Source organism: Pelodiscus sinensis, chromosome 4, assembly GCF_049634645.1.
Source record: "Pelodiscus sinensis isolate JC-2024 chromosome 4, ASM4963464v1, whole genome shotgun sequence".
NCBI classification, from domain to species: Eukaryota; Metazoa; Chordata; order Testudines; family Trionychidae; genus Pelodiscus; species Pelodiscus sinensis.
Genome location: NC_134714.1, coordinates 23,314,878 through 23,336,302, shown reverse-complemented (window position 1 = coordinate 23,336,302; position 21,425 = coordinate 23,314,878). Strand labels below are relative to the sequence as shown.

Below are 21,425 nucleotides of genomic sequence, written 5' to 3'. Positions count from 1 at the left end.
TCACATGAGATGAGTGAACTCCAATTAATGGGCCACATTTTAAGAGGCTATGTAATAAGGCAACAAGGGACTATTTAATTTCAATTGAATAGGATACAAATTAAACCTTGGTTGCTACATTATGAACTGCTGTCAAATAATCAATACCCTCTCACCTGCTTAAACCTCTTACAGTAAAATATACATACAAATTCATCCTCATTGATATTAAATAGGATTGTCATGGTGTAAATGAGGACAACATTTGGACTTAAGCATTTAAGGAACTTGTTTGTAATTGTTTTGTTTTTTTCCTCCTTTCTCTCTGACAATTCCTTTGTCAATATTCTGGTTATCTTTAGGCTAGGCAATTTTTGTCCTCCAGATCAGCATGACTAATGCACTAGCCAACGCAGTATGGGACGGAGGTGGACAGCCCTTGGTGGAGAAAGAGCAGGTTAGGAACTATTTAGAAAAGCTAAACATACACAAATCCATGGGTCCGGATTTAATGCATCCGAGGGACTTAAGGGAGTTGGCAAGTGTCATTGCAGAGCCTTTGGCCATTATCTTTGAAAACTCGTGGAGATCAGGAGAGATGATTGGAAAAAGGCAAATGTAGTGCCCATCTTTAAAAAAGAGAAGAAGGACAATCCAGGGAACTACAGACCAGTCAACCTTACCTCAGTCCCTGGAAAAATCATGGAGGGGAGCCTCAAGGAATCCATTTTGAAGCACTTGGAAGAGGGGAAAGTGATCAGGAGTAGCCAACATGGATTCACAAAGGGCAAGTCATACCTCATCAATTTGATTAGCTTCTATGATGAGGTAACCGTCTCTGTGGATATGAGGAAGTCAATGGATGTGATATACCTTGACTTTAGCAAAGCTTTTGATAGTCTCCCACAATATTCTTGCCAGCAAGTTAAGGGAGTATGGATTGGATAAATGGACTGTAAGATGGATAGATAGCTGTCTGGAATGTCGGGCTCAATGGGTTATGATCAATGGCTTGATGTCAGGTTGGCAGTCGGTTGCTAGCAGAGTGCCCCAAGGATCAGTACTAGGACCGGTTTTGTTCAACTTCTTTATTAATGACCTTGATGAGGTGATGGACTGTACCCTCAGCAAGTTTGCAGATGACACTAAGCTAGAGGGAGAGGTAGGTATACTGGAAGGCAGGGATAGTGTCCAGAGTGACCTAAACAGATTAGAGGATTGGGCCAAAAGAAATCTGATGAGGTTCAACAAGGACAAGTGTAGAGTCCTGCACTTAGGGTGGAAGAATCCCAAGCACTGGGGACTGACTGGCTAAGCAGCAGTTCTGCAGAAAAGGACCTGGGGATTACAGTGGATGAGAAGCTGGATAAGAGTCAACAGTGTGCCCTTGTAGCCAAGAAGGCTAATGGCATATTAGGTTGCATTAGGAGGAGCATTGCCAGCAGATCTAGAGAAGTGATTATTCCCCTTTATTTGGCTTTGGTGAGACCACATCTGGAGTACTGTGTCCAGTTCTGGGCACCCCCCCATTATAGAAAGGATGTAGATGCATTGAAGAGGGTCCAGCAGAGGGCAACCAAAATGATTAAGGGGCTGGAGCGCATGACCTATGAGGAGAGGCTGAGGGATTTGTGTTTGTTTAGTCTGCAGAAGAGAAGAGTGAGGGAGGATTTGATAGCAGCCTTCAACTTCCTGAAGGGAGGTTCCAAAGAGGATGGAGAGAGGCTGTTCTCAGTAGTGACAGATGGCAGAACAAGGAGCAATGGTCTCAAGTTACAGTGGGGGAGGTCATAGAATCATAGAATCATAGAATAATAGGACTGGAAGGGACCTCAAGAGGTCATCGAGTCCAGCCCCCCGCCCTCAAGGCAGGACCAAGCTCCGTCTACACCATCCCTGACAGATGTCTATCTAACCTGTTCTTAAATATCTCCAGAGAGGGAGATTCCACCACCTCCCTTGGCAATTTATTCCAATATTTGACCACCCTGACAGTTAGGAATTTTTTCCTAATGTCCAATCTAAACCTCCCCTGCTGCACTTTAAGCCCATTACTCCTTGTCCTGTCCTCAGAAACCAAGAGGAACAAATTTTCTCCTTCCTCCTTGTGACACCCTTTTAGATATTTGAAAACCGCTATCATGTCCCCCCTTAATCTTCTTTTTTCCAAACTAAATAAGCCCAGTTCATGAAGCCTGGCTTCATAGGTCATGTTCTCTAGACCTTTAATCATTCTTGTCGCTCTTCTCTGTACCCTTTCCAATTTCTCCACATCTTTCTTGAAATGTGGCGTCCAGAACTGGACACAGTACTCCAGCTGAGGCCTAACTAGTGCAGAGTAGAGCGGCAAAATGACTTCACGAGTTTTGCTTACAACACACCTGTTGATACAACCTAGAATCATATTTGCTTTTTTTGCAACAGCATCACACTGTTGACTCATATTCAACTTGTGGTCCACTATGACCCCTAGATCCCTTTCTGCCATGCTCCTTCCTAGACAGTCGCTTCCCATCTTGTATGTATGGAACTGATTGTTCCTTCCTAAGTGGAGCACTTTGCATTTCTCTTTATTAAACCTCATCCTGTTTACCTCTGACCATTTCTCTAACTTGCTAAGGTCATTTTGAATTATGTCCCTATCCTCCAAAGAAGTTGCAACCCCACCCAGTTTGGTATCATCTGCAAACTTAATAAGCGTACTCTCTATCCCAATATCTACATCATTGATGAAGATATTGAACAGTACTGGTCCCAAAACAGACCCTTGAGGAACTCCACTTGTTATCCCTTTCCAGCAGGATTTAGCACTGTTAACAACAACTCTCTGACTACGGTTATCCAGCCAATTATGCACCCACCTTATCGTGGCCCTATCTAAGTTATATTTGCCTAGTTTATCAATAAGAATATCATGCGATATTCTAGGTTGGATATTAGGAAAAACTATTTCACTTGGAAGGTGAAGTACTGGAATGGGTTATGTAGGGAGGTGATGGAATCTCCATCTCTAGAGGTTTTTAAGTCTCGGCTTGACAAAGCCATGGCTGGGTTGATTTAGTTGGGATTGATCCTACCTTGGGCAGGGGGCTGGACTTGATGACTTCGTGAGGTCTCTTTCAGCTCTATGATTCTTTGAATGCTGGATCAAGAAAATACTGCTGCCTTCCAGCTGCTCTCTGTGCAGATTATTTTTTAAACCCATGCATTGGTAAATGCCACCTCATAAAGAATCCATAGCTCAATGTTTTCACAGTGAAATGTCTGAGGAAATATTTTCCATTTCTCTTGCTTTGATGTTCACCTTTTGCATTGTGGTGAGCTACCCCACTTTACACAGGAGAAGGGGGACCTTTACTTGCCCTTCATTGCAGCATGTGCAGTTCCATTGAAATTTGAGCCTTATTCCGTAGAAGTTTAATGTAAAATTTATTTCAGTTCAGAGTGCTTTATTAAGGCTTTATGTGCGGCGTAAGCCCCATTTAACATCGTGTGAAGAGACTAAATGAGACATAATGCAGAGAGGGCATGTATAAAAGAGACAGTGAATGGTGGGAAATGGAAATAATTTCCCACCTTTTGCAAAATTCTAAAAGTATCAGGAAATGGTTTTAGTTTTTTAATTGAATGGGGCCATAAACATCTTGTCATCTGTGCTGCTTTTTTTGCTGTCTGCCATTCAAACATGAAAATAGAGTACCCTTGTCCGTATAATATTCAGGCTGCATTAACTTCTTGACAGATTCAACAAATGCTTCAGAAAGGAATCAACATGCATTTCTCTCCTGACCCTCATCTCCCCAGCTGTGAATCCTCAAATCTGTGTAGGACCTGGGTCAGAGGACATTGTGTTGCAGAGATAACTGTCTCTCCACTTCTACTTTCACCCTCTATGAATCTTCATAGGCTTTATGGGAGGCTGAGACTTCCAATTCTATAAAAATGCCAAAAGAAAAATTAGGTGTAGTGTTGTAGCTGTGTTGGTGCCAGGATATAAAAGAGACAAGGTAGCTGAGGCAATATAATTGTACTGGATTATCATCCACTGATGGAATGTTCATGTTTTCAGGGTAGACACCTACATATCTGAAAACGACCAACCTTCCACCTACAAAAGTTGGTCAAGTAAAATATATTATCTCACATACCTATCAAAAGAAAAACTATGTTAGGGTATGTCTAGACTGCGGTGCTATTTCAGAATACCGGACATATCCCGAAATACCAATGCCACATCTATAAAAGCTCCTGCTATTTCCCGAAATAGAGGGTGCGCTATTCCAGCTTCCCTGTAACCAGTTAAGGGATTTGTCAGAATAATGCCTTATTCTGAATTGGGCACTGTCTACACAGTGCCAAATTTCAAAATAAGCTCTTTAGAACTAGACTCTGAATAAGCTACGCAATTTGCCTAGCACAAATTGTATAACATATTCCAATAGAAGGGTGCTTTCTAGATGCACCCTTAAGGGAGCAGAAATGAAAATATTAGGGGAAGAAGAGAGAGTTTTAAACTTCCAGACATCTGAATTCACCTGGGCTAGTTAATCTCCCTTTGCAAAATGACTGGCCAACAGCAAACAGCTTCATTGACTAATTGCCCATGGAACTAATGAAAAAGATTTAAAGTTTAATATGAAAGCAAATAACACTCCACTGGATTTGATTTATTAGGCAAACATTTGGCACATCCTACCGTAGTCTCTGTATATGTGTAGGTTCAATCAAATTAAAAGTGCTGAAGTTCAGAAGAAAAGGTTAAAGTATAAATTATCCAAGTCTTGCTTGTATAACTCTGACAGGTGGAACTGAACCTGGGACCTCTGGAGCTTAATGAATGAGCCTCTACAGCTCAAACAAAAAGCCATCTGACTCTCAGCTAAGGCTGTAGAGGAAACTTGGTCTTTCTAGGGATGTTAAGAAGTATGTAATTAAAAAATGTTTTAAACTACACGATTAACCAGTAAGGGTTTGCATTACAAGCACTCAGTGTTGGCTCAAGCCAGGTCCTAGCATCTACCCCTGCTGCGGCTCTCCATTACAAGCCCTTTAAGAGCCGGTGTGTGGGCAGGCTATCTCAGTCCCAGCTCACATTGAGTCCAGGCAACTACCGTCACTGTGGCTCTGCATTTCAAGACCTTTAAGAGCCAGTTTCAAGCCCTTTAAGTGGGACAGCACTCCACAACCAGTACATGCAAAAGGCATCTCCTTCTTGCAGTGAAATCTGAGATTAACACTTCCTAGGCATAATAGGGAGTCAGTCCAGCCAGATTCATGTTTACTTCCCTAGGCATTGTATCAGGCCCAATCTCTACCAAAATTACTTTAAAAAATTGCCATACAAAAATGGAGTTAAGATGCTGGCTGCATTGCTACTATTAAAACCTGGTTTTCACAGGTAATAGCTATGGTCCAAATCCTGTAACCCTAACTTAAAAAATAATTTCCCAATCCACCCAAGAATCTCTTAATAAAAGATGCCAGATTTAATCCAGTAATGATTTTAATGTAAAATATTGATACAATTTTTACCTTCTATATTACAGATAAATGATGCTGAAAGCTTCTTAACTCCTATTTCCCTATCACTCACCAAGGCTCTGAAACTTCTGCTTTTATAATGAAATACAATGTATGAAACTCACACAAAAGATCCTACCATCCATGACTCTGATTTATTGCAGTTACATAATCAGACTATAATATTTAATCATTTAGTAAATTATTTAAATTGATAATACATAGAATTATAATTCTTTATTGTCAAAGACTGGCTCTTTAGGAAGAGAGTAACTAAATAATCTGTGCTTAATGGAGTAGTTTCAAAGGACAGAAAAGGTGGGGGAATGTTTAAACTTAATTCCAAATGTATTGATTTATTACAGTTTCTATCCATAGATTTTCTATTGCTTTTTAAACTCTATCATACAATGAATTATGCTTTTATTTTTTCAGTCACATAACATCACATAGTTTCATTTAATTGTTCTGGACTGGACTATAAGTACCCAAACTTGTTCCCAATAAAGGCCTTGACAAAACCTATTGATTTCAGCAGGGTTGGGCACAGGATGAGTATTTGATGAATAGAAGAATTAAGTTGATGCTAAAATACCTTCCCTTTAGATTCCATTGAGACACACTAAGTAGTTTGCTGCACATCAAGTTTAGTATCTGAGCTGCATTTGAGGAAGCAAGTCTTATCTTCCAGGGGTATGTAGCTCAGGCTAAATGAGAATTATACAAGACAAATCCAACTCTGGTGTAACTTTAGTGAAAATGCACCTATAAGCTGTAAAAATGAAACTAGTTCTTTCACGTGAATTCCATTTTAATCTTAAACAAAACAAAGAAAAATGATCCAATGAGTAAATGAGAGAGAGAGAGAAGAGCCCTGGTCTTTCTGCAGCACACAAGATGCTATAAACTAGAATGTGAGAACACAAGAATTCCCACCAGAAAAACCCATCTTTACCGTAAACATTTAACTGAACCAGAGATCTAAACAAATTACAAGTAACACGGTTCAGTGTGTATCCACACAACAGACTTTCCACCAGCACATCTGTGTTTTAAGCGTCTGCATCTAGCACACTTCCAATGTTTTTTGTGTCAGTACATTCTGGGAAAATCTGAGCAGCTATCCCATAGTGCATCAGCAGAGGATAGAGGTCACACAGACAAAGTGACGTGACTGGCACATGAAGCAATGCACTCTGGGGAGTCCTACTGCATTGAGCTGGAAGGAAGGAGAACTAGCCAAACCATTAACACAAGTCTGGTGAGCAGGGCCGGCCCACAACATTTTGGCACCTGAGGTGGGGAGCTCAAATGACGCTCCCATGTCCCCTCGCTTGGGCCAAAACTTTGAATGGTCACAGTTCTGCCTTCTTCGTGTTCTACTCCTCTCATGGTACTGCAGAGAGAGTTCGTATGCACCAGCAGCAGACACAATTTTCTACACTCTGGGTCCTAGTGGCGCTCTCCCTCCCGCCCCCAGGCTGGCACCTGAGGCAACTGCCTCAGTTCGCCTCATGGTAAGACCAGCCCTGCTGGTGAGGGGGTGCTGTCCACTCTGAACAAAGCAAAAAATCTGATGAACCAGCTACAGCAAGAAACTCTCTTCTCACTGATGTTGATCCTCTACATTTTGTCTCCAGTAGTTGCTTCTGTGAGAGGGACAATCAATAAATGCTGATAGTTTGTGACACTGGCATGAATTTACAGAACTGGCTAGGAAAGACTTTGTTTTGTTGTTTCCACCATTAGGTTAAATTGGTTTTGGGAGTGGCAATAATTTTAATCATTTCTGGTTGAGGGATGACAGGGAATTAGGTCTGGAGTCAGGATGACTGAAGGTCTAGTTGGCTGGTGTAGAGGATCAGTATTTCTGTTTTAGTTGAAGTCAACCAAAAGCTTACTGTCAATATATTCACTCTGCTGTTATCATGTTGACTGTCTGCCTCAGTTCCTGCTGCACCAGCCATGAGCTGGCTCATTGCATTACCCATAATCTACTACCTTTCATCAACAAAAATAGGCTTTGAAAGAGCTGGGAGATGCGTGTCTGTGCTCAGCAGTTCTGCCCATTGCTGAAGGACACTACAGAGAAGATGAACAGCTTTATTATTAAAGCTACAAAGCTTTTTTTTTGAGGGGTGGGGGGTGCTAAATTGTTTGGGTGTGCTCAACAAAATGACTTCTAAATATAGTGTTCATTTCGTTTCCAGCACTGAAATCTATTTTCCTTGGTGTCTTGCCAATTACAGCTACTTTCTAGAAGTTACTTAATTTGGGGGCTACTGCTTGCCATAGTCTGTAATATTTGATTTTGAAAGTCTCGTGTGCAGCTGTAACTACTGAGAAGAAGTGTCACGAATCGGTCTAGTACAGGAAAAAAAATCTTTTGACTATTTTCTACAAACCAGACCCAAAGTACTAGGAAGCACCATAGTTGACCAGGACCTTCAAAGACAAATTAATGTGTATTGCATCACCTCTTATGGACTCTTTGGCTTTGTATTAATGGTCAAAAGGATGCATTTTTTTCAGTTGTGCTTGGTCAGTGTAGTCAACTCAGTATGATTAAGAATCCCATTAAGATGCAGGCCAGCACATTTGAAGGTGTGGTAGCTGGCTGTGTTGTAACCAAAGGGACAGTCTCATCTGCACAGCTTTTGGAATCAATGAAACTTGCTCAGATTATAAATCAAAATGGAGTGCCTCTTTGGCAAACGTTAAGAATGTTCCCAGCTGTATTTAAAATCCATTGTGATGGGACAAGGGGACTGGCTTCAGCAACTGAAGCAGATCCAGCCTTCCTTCCCCAAATGCCAGAACAAGTGCTCCCACCTGTCCAATGAACAGGGCAGGGCAACATCCAGGGTTATAAAGCTAAAAGATATGGGGGAATCCAATGACTTAGAGCTGCCTGAGTGAGGGTGAGGAAAGGCAGATGAGAGCTGTGAGAGGCAAGGATGAAGGAAAGAAGAGCAGCAAGAATGGTTTTCTGACTTACATTTTGAAGCTAGAAGGCTAGTGCAGAAGGACTAGAGGGTACACTTCTTGGAGTTACTGGGGACTTGGAAAGGGGAAACTGAGCCAAGAATGCCTTGTACGCTGTGGTCAGTTGAGAAGAATAAGGTAGTTACTCCATTCTAATAACAACAACTGTATAGGATCATGAACAGCACAGGCAAGTCATTGTGTAAAACTTCCTCCCTTAGCTCTGCCTCTGTGCATGCCAGTTCCGGCCTGCCTCATCCTTAAGTGTTCTGGGTTACTAAAGTGTATGGACAAATGGCTACACAGGGGTGTGGCACCATTCCCGAAAAAAAACATTTCTGCATGGAGTCTCAACAGGAGAGTGCTCAGGTGAAGGTGTCAATGCAGGCAGAGTCCTTTGGTGCCTAAGCTGTGACCATCACACCCATTTCCAAATGTGCCTTATTCAGGAGTTGAAGTGAGTCCTCCATGAGTGAGAGGCTAATACAACAACCCACTGTTCCATCTTGGGCCAAGAACTCCATGTCACTACAATCAGTCCTAGCATAGTGCCCCTTTGACTGCAGTTGTGGGTGACATATCAGGAGAAAAGGGGGCACCTCTGTCCTCAGCTGTCAGCCTCATGCAGAAATAACAGTTCACAACTTCTCTCTGAGGTTAGAAATTTTCTTCCTTAGCTTCTGGACGCTCCAGGTGCAATTTTTTCTGTAAGGCCTTAGCTTGTTCTCTGTTTGGCTTGGCAACTGGTATGTTAACTTCATGCTGCAAGCAAATCCAGGTGATGACATAACCTAATTAATTTTCAGTTTTAAAAAATAAAAATTAAAAAGTTCACCTATTTTAATTGTCACCATCGCTAGGCCCTGCAGAGAAGGCTGTAAGCCGTCAATCAAGCATAACCCCTCTGTCTCATATATTAATTACATCTTTGTGGTAGAGCCATAAACTATTTTGAAATCTAATCCATTACAGTAACACCTAAGTGAATATAAATGTACCAGATTTCAGATACTTTTTCTTTCCATTATTTGCAATTAAAGTCAATGGCCTCTCTCCCTTCTTTGTCTGATGAGTAAAGTCTTGGGTGGATGATTAAATGAGAAGAGATCTGCTAATCACACCCTCCACAGGATAATATTCATTGCCAGTGATTCATAAAGTGGTTTATAAGTAAAAATGCCAAAAGAAAGAAAAGCTTCTTTTTTTTTCTTTTTTTTAATAAATTGTGGCTTCAGAAACACATAGAGCCCTGTTCTCTGAGTGTCATCCATTTACCTGAGCAGAGCTACACCTATTTACACAACAGAGAATTTGGCCTTCCCATAGCGTAGTATATATTGTCACCTTATGTGACTAGGTGCTATGTACCATATTTCCAATGAACACTTTACAAGACAAATTATTCTTATTGTAATTGAAATTCTTTCCCCAATAATTATTTCCCCTTTCCCCCACTCACACAAACACATATTCTTCCCTGCTATATATATCATACATAATTTCCACTTGATGGGGTTTGGACTCGATAACCTCCTGTGGCCTCTTCCAACCCTATTATTCTATGATTTTACACTCTACACAGAAATATTGCTGAGGTGTTCTCTGCCAGTAGTCTCTTTTGGGGCTTCAAGGAAGGGCTGTCAATGCTATGTATATTGTATCTGCAATTTCAAATGTCTTGCTCATATCTTCAGTTCGGTTGCTTATCAAATTAACAAAGGAATATCAAATTAACATGAGAAAAATGCAAGAATCTGTAAGACACAGTTGATACTAAAACCTTTTAATATACTTCTCTTCTTGGCTCTGTGTTATTATTGATTTTTTTTTAAATCCCTTGCTGTCTGCAGTTGTCAGTGTTTCATATTTCTTCTAGTTTGCTTTCAGTGCTTAGAAGAGTGTCCAAGTTTTCACAAAACAGTCCTTGCAAACAAATTAGGTGTTAAAGTTCATGCTTTTAGAGTGTGTGTGTGTGTGTGTGTGTGTGTGTGTGTGTGTGTGTGGAGGGGAGGAAGTTGTTTTGGGGTTAAGGAAGTGAATTGGGTTCACAGGAAATGAGGACATTCAGGCTGCAGCTACACTATGAGTTTTGCCGCAAGTGCCTATGCAAATGAAGCACAGATTAGCATTTTCTTGTGCTTCATTTGCATACTCTTTCGTTCCATTTTTGTGCTAGGGGTTTTTACGCAAAAACAGGCAGTGTGGCTGTGGCTGTTTTGTGCAAAAAAACCCTTTTTCCTCAAGATCCTTGTTTGCCTGTCTCAAAGGCATAAGGATCTTGCAGGAAAAGGTATTTTTGTGAAAAACATCTATGGCCACACTGCCTGTTTTTGCGCAAAACCCCCTAGTGTAATAACGGCATGAAAGAGTATGCAAATGAAGAGTGAGAAAATGCTAATCCACACTTCATTTGCATAGGCTCTTGCAGCAAAACTGATAGTGTAGCCATAGCCTCAGGATAAAAATTTCACCTGTGGTACCCACTCTCATGGGCTTTTTGTGGGAACTTACAGATATTTGTCCTTCATGCAACCTGATTGTTAGCCTCAAAGAATATTTTGGCCATTGGATCCATGTATTTTGTAGATTCAATTTTTTTCCCTATTCTTTCCTTTCTGAGGGCATGTCTACAGTGCACAGGTTTTCAAAAGGCGAAAAGTCTCTTCTGGAAAAGCAATCGGAAAAATTGTGGAGGGAAATTTGCGTAGCTTTTTCTGAAAAAAGCCTATAATGTAGACCTAGCCTGAGAGAGAGTTGTGTTCTGTTACCTGTTCCAAAAGACAGTATCCCTGTTTTGTATAAAAATTTGCAAATTTCTAATCTGTCATCCTTCCTGTTCATCAAATATATGACTTGGCAGCAGAGATGGTAAGATGCTTTGAGCTGATTTATTTCATCACTTTGCTAGTGACATACACAGCTCTCAGAGAGGTGGTCATGTTAGTCTGTTTTAGCAAAAACAACAAGAAGTCTGGTGGTATTTTGAAGACTAATGTTCATTAGGGCATAAGCTTTCATGAGATACAACTCACTACCACAGATGTTTGAAGAGAAAAGAAAAAAGGGAGGGATACAGAGGTGGAAGTATGACATCAGTGCTAATTAAATCAGAGTGGATGTGGCTCACCTCCAACAATGATTAGAAGGTGAGAGTACCTGAAGGGGAAATTACGTATTGTAATGAGAAAGCCATTCCATATTTCTATTTAAACCGATTTGCCTATGAATTCCAGCCCAGCGGGTTCTCTCTGAAGTCTACTTTTGAAGATTTTTTTTTGACCAAGAATGGCAACTTGCAAGTCAGTAACTGTGTGTCCAGGGAGGTAAAAGTGCTCCCCCACTGGTTTTTGTATGTTTCAATTCATGATGTCTGATTTGTGTCCATTTATTCTTTTGCATAGAGACAGTCCAGTTTGGCCAATGTACATGGCAGAGAGGCATTGCTGGTACATGATGGTCTATACGGTTTTAGTAAATGTGCATGTGAATGAGCCATTGATGGTATAGTGGATGTGGTTAGGTGCTGTGATGGTGTCACCAGGGTAGATGTGTGGACAGAGTTGGCAACGGGGTTTGTTGCAGAGATTGGTTTCTGGGTTGGTGTTTCTGTTGTGGGTTGTGAGTTGATGATGAGCTCTGTGTCTCACTTGAGCAGATTCCTTGTTTTCCCAATGTCTTGCTGAGATTATCTGTAAGAGTGCAGCAGAGGCAGGCATCATGACCTGGATTCTGTTCCATTAAGGCTACTATGTCTTAATTATTTGAGATCAGCAACTGGACAGACACCTGGTGGCCTCAGGATGGGGACATGCAAAGGTGATTGCAAGACTCAGCTATTCAAAGAGACCTCTATTTATTCTAGAAATTCAAATCCTTTTCTTTAGGAACTCCTTGTAAACAGAAACCTCAGCAGCGTCCCACTACAAGTCAGCCTCATCTTTCAGCAGACGCAGCAGCAGCACACACTATGAACACTCCAGGGGTCACTCAGTGAAGGGGCTTACTCACTATGTACTCAGCCTATTCCTAAAGGTCCCATTTCTCTTATTATGTCATTTATATCAGTCTTAACCAAAGCCAGAAGTTTAAAGTGAAGGAGCTTCCTCTGTCTCATCGTTCATCTAGTTCACATACACTATGTCAGCCATAGTTTGGCCTTTAATTCCATTCATATGACCGGAACATTTACACCATAATATGAAAGACGGATATAGAAAGGCAAGGTTACCAGGAACAAAATAATCTTGAAAGTTCCCACCCAGGTTTCTAAATATCACCTGTTTCTTTCCATCTTTGGCAGGCCATGCCTCCCTCCATGCCAGAATTAGCTCTCAGATCGAGATCATAATGCAGAAAGCAGAAATGTTGTTTAGCTCTGCTCTTCCACTGTGAAGCCATTCCAATGTTACTTATAGAATGGGCTGCACATCAGAGGGTGGAGGGGAAATCTATTTATGATCATCTCATGATACTGGAGACACACGTAATAAAACTAATCCTTTCCTTGAAACAAACTATTTGACACAGTGACTATGTTCTCTTTCAAATAAAATGCAATACATATGACCAACATTTTCTTTCTGATGTTTTCTTCCTCATTTTGAGGAACCCTCTCAGATATGGAAAGGCCATGCATGACTCCAAACAAATTGATCCCAAATGAACTAAGAGCAAGAGTACATATGGGTCTTCTGTTCAGGGTGGGTGGCTATGCAGAGGCTACCTAGTCAGAATCTGCAACTTCCAGCCCACTGTTTAGAAATCTCCTTGGACCCCTCTGAACACGAGTGTACAGTGAGGTTGTTTGTGGGTGAGCTAGGAAAATGGCAGGGACATCATTACTAGCTACTGCAAAGATCCACTGCCTATAAACCCCACATAGATGTGGACTCAGCAATCCACAACCTATGGAATTGAGCTGGATGGTTCTGGGTGATGCCTTCTGTGGGGAAGTTAACAAATGGACTTTTGTCACTTGCAGGTCTCTGGAAACAGCCCTGTTGCAGTCCTCATTTGGCCCTGTCAGAGAGAGCTGGATTTAATCAGTCTGTGTGAGTGATGGGTCTTTCATTCAATAGGCATGACACTTGTATTTTTAACTGCTCCTCCTTTACTTGCTTTAGTTTGGTGGGATTAATCATCTCTTAAGTGAAGGAGAAACTATTATTGGTTCCTATAACAAAATTTGCTGATATGCATGAAGTTGGGAAGTGGATTTTTATTTGCCTGTGGATGAAATCAATGAAAATCCAAGGTTTGCTTGTTTTCTTGTTCTCTGTATGAAATTCTGCACACATTTCTAACACACGCTATGTATTGAAGTACTTTCATTCTGTAAGCCCAGGAGAAGTATAGGTTATAAGTGTCTTCTTGCAAAATATTTGTTTTAGGCAGCTTCATGTCTTCTACCTTGAATTCCTCACATGAGTTTTCAGAGAGAGCAACATGATTAAAATATTATCTTTAGAAAATGTTGGTCATATATGTATTGCATTTTATTTGAAAGAGAACATAGTCCCTGTGCCAAAGAGTTTGTTTCAAGGAAAGGATTCATTTTATTACGTGTGTCAACACCTACACATTAAAGACCGAAGTTTTTAAAAGAGCACCCAACTTGGGACCACATCTTGTGCCTACCAAGTTTGCCCCAATCCTGCTTGCAGTTTCATGTCTATTGAATCTGAATTTTTGCCTGGCTATCTATCGGAGTGTGAGCAGTCGATAAGGAACTACTCAGATTTACACTTGCAATTCATTGCTGCAGGCAAATATTTTGTGGTTACAAATAGTACCAGCAAAACAGAGTCTGGTCTCAGCTCTATGAGAACTTGCTTCAGTTTTTTATATTATCTGTAAATACTACTGCCCCCATATTGAAAGAGCATGTAGTATTAGCTATGTATTTATTCTTTAGTGGTTTTTTCTATTGAATTCTGCATTTTCAGGAACAACTGCTGCTCAGTTACGACTACATAACTTGGACTCCATAACTGTAACTGAGAACAGAATTTGACTCTTCTAACTTTCCATTTATCTTTGAATAACTCATTGTAATTATTATGATCAGCTTGCTAGTAGCAGTAGAACTGTGTCCCCAGGGCAGTCTGGGAACATGCAACTTCTTCTGAAGATTTCTTTATATGAATGACCAAATTCTCTAAGATCACACTGTGAACAGAGAATTTGGTCACTCATTGAATCAGATGAGAAGCATCAACAAAATGAAAGTGGGACATGTTGTGTACCATACACAGCTTCCCCCCATGCTTTATTAAAATTGGCTTATGAGTATGAATATGCACAATTCAAAAATGCAAAATGGGTCATGTAAAATATCATTTTAAAAGTTGTGATGACTGAATCTGCATATTCTGTATGTGCATGTATTTTTCTCATATGTGACCTTAGAAATATTAAGTGGGACCTATTTTATTAGTTCAGGTATTCTAGTAAAAACCATTAGTGCTACTTTAGGAATGTAATGGCTCTGTGATCAAGACAACAACTTGTGAATGGTTTTATTTTTCCTGTAAGCCCAAACTGTGGTTGGTCCGAGAAAGACGTGTGACCATGCCCCTGGTACTGGATAGAGTGGCTAGACACCAAGGGCACATCTACACAGCAGGGCTAAAGCCGAAATAAGCTATGCAACTGGAGCTACATCCATTGTATGGCTTAAGTAGAAATAGCTTATTTAAGCTTTTCGTGCTGTCTACCCAGCAAGAAGTCCGAGAAAGAGCACTCTTCTTCTGACTTCCCTTACTCCTCATAAAATGAGGGTTACAGGAGTCCGAGTAAGAAGTCCTTCAATTATGTCAAAATAATTGCTTGTAGTGTAGACACGGACTATGTTAGTTATTCCGACATAACACTGCTGCATAGACATATCTTCAGTCACATGAAGGATAGCACCATTCAGTCCTCGCTATTCCGAAATAATTCTGGATAACATCGGTTATTCCGAAATAACACTGCTGTGTAGACATACCCTAAGAGACCATCTCTTGCCACCCAAAATGCTTGCTGGAAAGATATATGACTGAACATGGTGAAGAACTGGGCCCAAGCTAGGAGTCTGCCTAGCTTGTGAAAGAGATGGTTAAAACAACTGTTACGGTAAGAATTTGCTTGTAACAATTTTCTTACTGTATTAAGATTAGCTGGCATGTTTTGTTTTGGCTTAGAAACTTACTTTCATTTGTCTGATTTCACTTTCAATCACATAAATCCTACTTTTTATACTTAATAAAATACTTCCGTTAATTATCAAGCCCTGTGTAAATAGTTATCTTTGAGGGAGCAACCAGTATGCATATCTCTCTTCCTTTGCTACAGAGGGCAAACTTACAAGCTTTCTCTGTGTAAAACTTTTATACAGAGTAAGACAGATTTATCTGGGGGTTTGGTCCTTTTTAGGGGCTGTGTTCTTGGGTGCTGTTAGCAGACTTTTAGCTGACTCTTCTCAGAGCTGAGCTGGTTCAGTGTCTGTTGCTCTTCTGGGGGATTGTTACCCAAGTGCTGTGCTTTGGCTGGGGGAGACCAGAGTTTCTGGCCAAGCAAGACAGGATAAAATGCTGCTCCACAAAGGAGGTTGGTAGGCTCAGTGGTGTGACCAGCACATCAAGTGACAACCCCAAAGGGACCCTTGTGATCCAACCCATAACATACAGCTTGTTGACAGGAGTCTGGGGATGACCTGAGCTAAACTAATGCCCTACCAAAAGCACATAGATCAGAGCTGGGTCACTCAGACACATAAAAATGACAAGCAAATGCATACAGCATGAATCTGGAAAAGGCAAACAAGAATACCCTTTCAGTAGCTATTGGAGCCTTTCTATAGCTCTGGGTTACTTTAACCGATGGCCCACCCCAAGATGAGGCTTTACACCTACTTTAATCTTTGAGAGGTTAGTGCTCAAGATCAACTATAGTATAGGTTATCAAGAGTACAGGGACCTCAAAAGCACAACAGAGACTACATGGTGCTCCTTCTATAATAAGGCTGTATATTATTCAATTAAATGATATGCACACTGCAGTCAGGTAAAGAAGAGAGAGACAGCAATATGAAACTCGTAAGATTTGCATTACTTACACCATACCCTTTGGAAATACTGGCTATGTCAGTCCTCCTCAGCATCATCAGTGGTCACCATCCTGGTATCTTCTCCACCACTTCACAAAGGCTGGAATACAACTTTACTGTATGCCGACTGGAGTTCATACATATTTATAAAGATTTTAGCTACTTTTTCTTATTTGAACTTCCATGCACCACACCTTTAGAGGTGCCTTGTTTATGATAGGCTAACTCATTAGTCATCCTTACACTTATTAAAATTTGTCACTTTATAACCATAGTAGCAAGTAGCTAAGGATGTCACTAACATTTCTCCCCTGCTATCAAGGGTCATCTTGAGGTGTCTACTCAGACATTGTTAAACTAGGCAACTTTCAAAACATCAGCATAACGCAACACAGACACAAGTTCAGCAGATTTATTATTTATTTTCTTATGCTAACTTATCCTAAGGCCTAATTTGGCTAAACTAAATACTTTAGGGTGCATCTACACAGTAGGGCTTAACTCGAAATAAGCTATGCAAATTGAGCTACATTAATTGCATATCTTATTTTGAAGTAGGGAGCATCTACACAGCACTTATTTCGAAATAGAGTACTCTTCCTTGGACTTCCCTTGCTCCTCATACAATGAGGGTTACAGGAGTCAGTGTAAGAAGTCCTCCAGCTTAACAGTATTTTAACACTATTTTGAAATAACTGCCTGTTGTATAGATGCAGATTAAGTTATTTTGGAATAGTGCTAGTTATTTCAAAATAGTGTTGCAGTATAGATATGCCCCCCAGAGGCCTGAGGTTTGTAAGCCCCATATTGTACATTACTTATTATATTTCACCTCTATATCCAAGATATACCTGAGCTTTTAACCTTAGCTACACTATGTATGGGTCCTTCTTCAGCAAAATGCTTAAACATACTTAATTTTAAGCATCTGCTTGAGTCTGTCCCTCTTCAGAAAACACTTCAGCAGATACTTGTATTTGAGCATGTGCTTAAGTCCCATGGACTTCAGTGGAACTTCAACATGTGCTCAAATATTTGCTGACTTTGGCGTCAAAAGGATGATGATGATTCTCATGGCCGAATGACCTGAGGCTCCATTGTATCATTCTTATTACTGTTATTTGTATAATCGTGGTACCGAGGGAGCCCCATCAAGGCTCAGGGCCCCACTGTATATGGCAACATAGTAGTTCCTGCCCAAAAGATGTTGATCTGTTCTATTTGTGATTCTTGATATGTTTATAACCTTGAATAACAAAGAATGACTGATATGAAAATAATAATCTCCCATTTATATAAAGATTCTTTAGCAAGCTGAATTCTAAGTTTTCTTATAAAAGATAGGTCATGTTCATTCCTAATCCTGGGCCTCGTATGCCTCACCTTGCCCAAAGAGCACCCATTTAGGGTAATTAGAATCTGGCCTGAAGATGAGTAGAGCACGGTTTAGTGTTTGAAAACCAACACGATTTAGGAGCATAAGTCTCACTAGAAAAGTGCTTCAAGAAGAAAGTTAGGGTATGTTTATACTATAGCGTTATTTCAAAATATCTTATTTCAAAATAGTTAATTCGAAATAACACGTCTACACACAATATTTTGAAATAGCGTTTTGCTATTTTGAAATAGTACGTCCACACTGAGTGGATGCTGAATCACATTTAAGGCCGGCCAGAACCAGGTCTGGCAGGGCATCAGGTCAGGAGTTACTTTGTGTGGCTGCTGCCTGAGGCTTGTGCTTAAAAGGACCCCCCACCCCAGACAGATGGTTCTCAGGTTTCCCTGCTTGCTTGCCTACCTCAATGAGGGACAGCAAAGCATTTTGTCTCTGTGTGATATAGTTGCCCTCACTCAGGACACACAGCACTCTGCAACATGGAGCCAGAGCTGCCCCTAAGCACTCTGGTGCTTCTTCTGAACGCATTGCTGTGAGCCTGGCTGTACTTTCTGCAGGCTGCCATCCGGGAGGTCCATCCAGGAGGCTGTCAGTATCCAGGAGGACCTGAGGGAGAGATTAGGAGCACTAAGAACCTCCCTGGTCTGCCCCACTGTGGGCTTGTGCCTCATTCCTCCCTCATGTCCTTCCACTTACCTCTCCCTAACCCCCCTTCCTGATGTAAAATAAAATACATGTATTTCCATGAACACAAACTGTCTTTATTTAACAAAATGGGTGGGGTGGGGAATGAAACTCTGGTGAGACTGGGGAAAGGAGACAGGAGAGGGGAGAAGAGAGGGTAGGAAAGGGAAGGGGGAAACCTGGGAGGAGGAGGGAGCTGGAAAGGGGAAGCAAGGGAAAGAAGGGGGAGGGGAAGCTCAGGGCTCAGGGTTGGGGGGGTCTCACCAGACCAACTTGATTTTCATGCGAACCTGCTCCTGGATTTGCATGTGGCCTTTGGTGGCCAGGCTGGCAGGTATCCTGCCATAGATGGCTGTGTTCCTCTGCCTAGTGCAGAGATCATGGACGTTAGGGGCATTCCCCCCAAACCTGAATAAGGTCCATGATCTCCACCCTGGACCAGGAAGGCACCTGCTGGGCCGGACCGGGCCGCACTGTGGAGGGGGTTTGGCCCCATGGCAGGTGCCCATGGGGGTTGGCCACGCTGCGGGAGGAGAGGGGATGGGCAGGGCCATGCCATGGAAGGGGTGTTTGGCCCCGGGGCAGGCTCCCGCGGGGGTTTGGCCCCACCGCGGGAGGGGGGGTTGTCCCCGGGGCAGGCACGTGAGGGGTTTCCCTGCCCCGCGGGTGGGTGGGGGAGGAGGGGGAGTTGGGCCCGGAGGAGGCGTGTGCAGGCTTACCTCTGGGAGGGGGGGGGGGGGGCGGGAGAATCCTGGGAATAGGCAGATGCAGGGAACTGTCTGCTGCCACTGGCACCCTGTCCCCACTCCCCAGACCCTACTCCCCTGTCCCCAGCTACAGAACTCTGTCCCCATTCCCTGAACTCTGTCCACACTGGCACCCTGTCCCCTGCTGGAGAACCCTGTCCTCTGCCCTCCCATTACCCTGTTCCCTCTCCCCTGCCCCGAGCCGCAGAACTCTGACCACACAAAATGTATAATTATAAATGCTTCATTTTAGATTTAAATAGCATGAATAAAAAACTGACCATTTATTTCATAACTATAAACACGTGATTTTAATTTTATATATCGAATAATTTAAAAATAAACTGTTCATCAGAGTGTGTAAGTAAGGGTTGGGGATAGCAAGTGATGGACAGGAGGAGAATAGAGAGGGCGGGGCTGCAAGCAAGGGGCTGGGCTGTTCTGAGATTTAAAAAGTGATCTTGGGTGTAAAAAGGTTGGAGACCACTGCCCTAAGATGTACCTAAACAGGTGAAGTAATAAATTAGCCACCTTTATAGGACTGGGCTTCAGTACAGCCACATCATTGATTATGACTCATGTGCTGAGACAATGGAATTTAACTCCAAGCAAAAGTTTATGCACTGAAGATTTATAAGGGAAATTCTGCAGAAAAGCATTATCTCAGGTGCTCTGCTGTTAGAGGTCTCAATATGTTTATTGGAAGCAATAATTGGTGGAAGACAGAGATAATAAAGGGCTATCAAACAATGAGCCAGTGCTGAGGAAGTGAGTCTGGCTATGGTTTGCAGAGAGGATGTCACTCTGAGAGCCAGGATATATTTCAACTTATCTAATTTTATGGCTAGTTTTTTCTTGGTCAGCCTTTTATTCTTTTTTACCACAAGACTGGCTCCTGCAAGCATTTTTTATTCCTAATTCAAATGAAACAGCAGGAGCTTGTTACTAGCCAGAATGTAGTTACCCCAAAATTGGCCAGGACAGTGATACTCACCTAAGTGGTCAGAATTTTAGTTCCTTAGATGGGGCCATTAAACCTACGATAGGAAAAAAGCATGAATGAAAGGGTGCATAGAATAGGATAGCCTGCTCCTTTAAGGGCCAGGCACCAATGGGCCACTCAGCTCTGTTCATTTAGCCCTGCCCTGCTACATCTGTGGTGAGTGTGGGATTTAAGAAGAAGAAAGCCCAGTAGCTAGTCTGGCTGGGGAGAAGATCCCCACCCTGGAGTGCCGTCTAGGTAAGGAGAACAGATAGCCTGCTTTGGTTGAGACAAGAAGCTGGGCTCAAGCTAGCAAGTAGCTGAGAGTTGCCAGAGGCTCTTGGTAGGAGGATTGACCTGACCCAGATGATTGGAATGCTAGACCTGGCAGCGAGATAGGGTACTACTGCAGGGAGCCTGCCTTTAGGGAAGGGGGAAATCAGCTTACCTTAAGCCACTCTTGGCATTGTTCCCACAGTGGAAGACCGACAGGAGCAAATGTTTCTGTCAGCTTCCCTTACTCCTCATAATAGCAGGAGTACCCTCTGCTGGCGGGGACACTCTCTGAGTTTGATGAAGCTAGACTCACTAAATTGAACTCCGGAAGATCAATTGAAGCAGAATAGATCTTCCACAGACTGGAGACAAGGTCTAAGAATTTCCAGATGTAGCATCAATTCTGGACTGTGTTAAAAAATATAAATAGCTGTAGAAAGAATACACAATAAATGAGGACTCATCAGCTGACATGTTTGTTTGATTCTGATGTGATAAATTGGTATGAGCCTATTTCATTTACTATTTAATATTAGTGTTGTTTATAATAACCTCTGATTATAGGACAAGAAGCAATGGGCTTAAATTGCAGGAAGGGAAGTTTAGCTTGGACATTAGAAAAAATTTCTTGTCAGAGTGGTTAAGCACTGCAATAAATTGCCTAGGGAATTTGTGGAATCTCCATCATTGGAGACTTTTAAGAGCAGGTTAGATAAATACCTATCAGGGATGATCTAGATGGTGCTTGGTCCTGCCATAAGTAAAGGG

The 21,425-nt window shown here is 41.8% G+C and overlaps 1 protein-coding gene across 1 annotated transcript in view; it reads left to right on the top strand.

Moving 5' to 3' along the window:
• DLK1 (delta like non-canonical Notch ligand 1) overlaps positions 1-21,425 on the top strand; it is an 80,053-nt gene that overhangs the window by 10,111 nt on the left and 48,517 nt on the right. Inside the window, exon 2 of the mRNA XM_075926561.1 lies at positions 13,466-13,535. Within this exon, the coding sequence (XP_075782676.1) occupies positions 13,466-13,535 (70 nt within the window). The remainder of the gene's footprint in view (positions 1-13,465; positions 13,536-21,425) is intronic.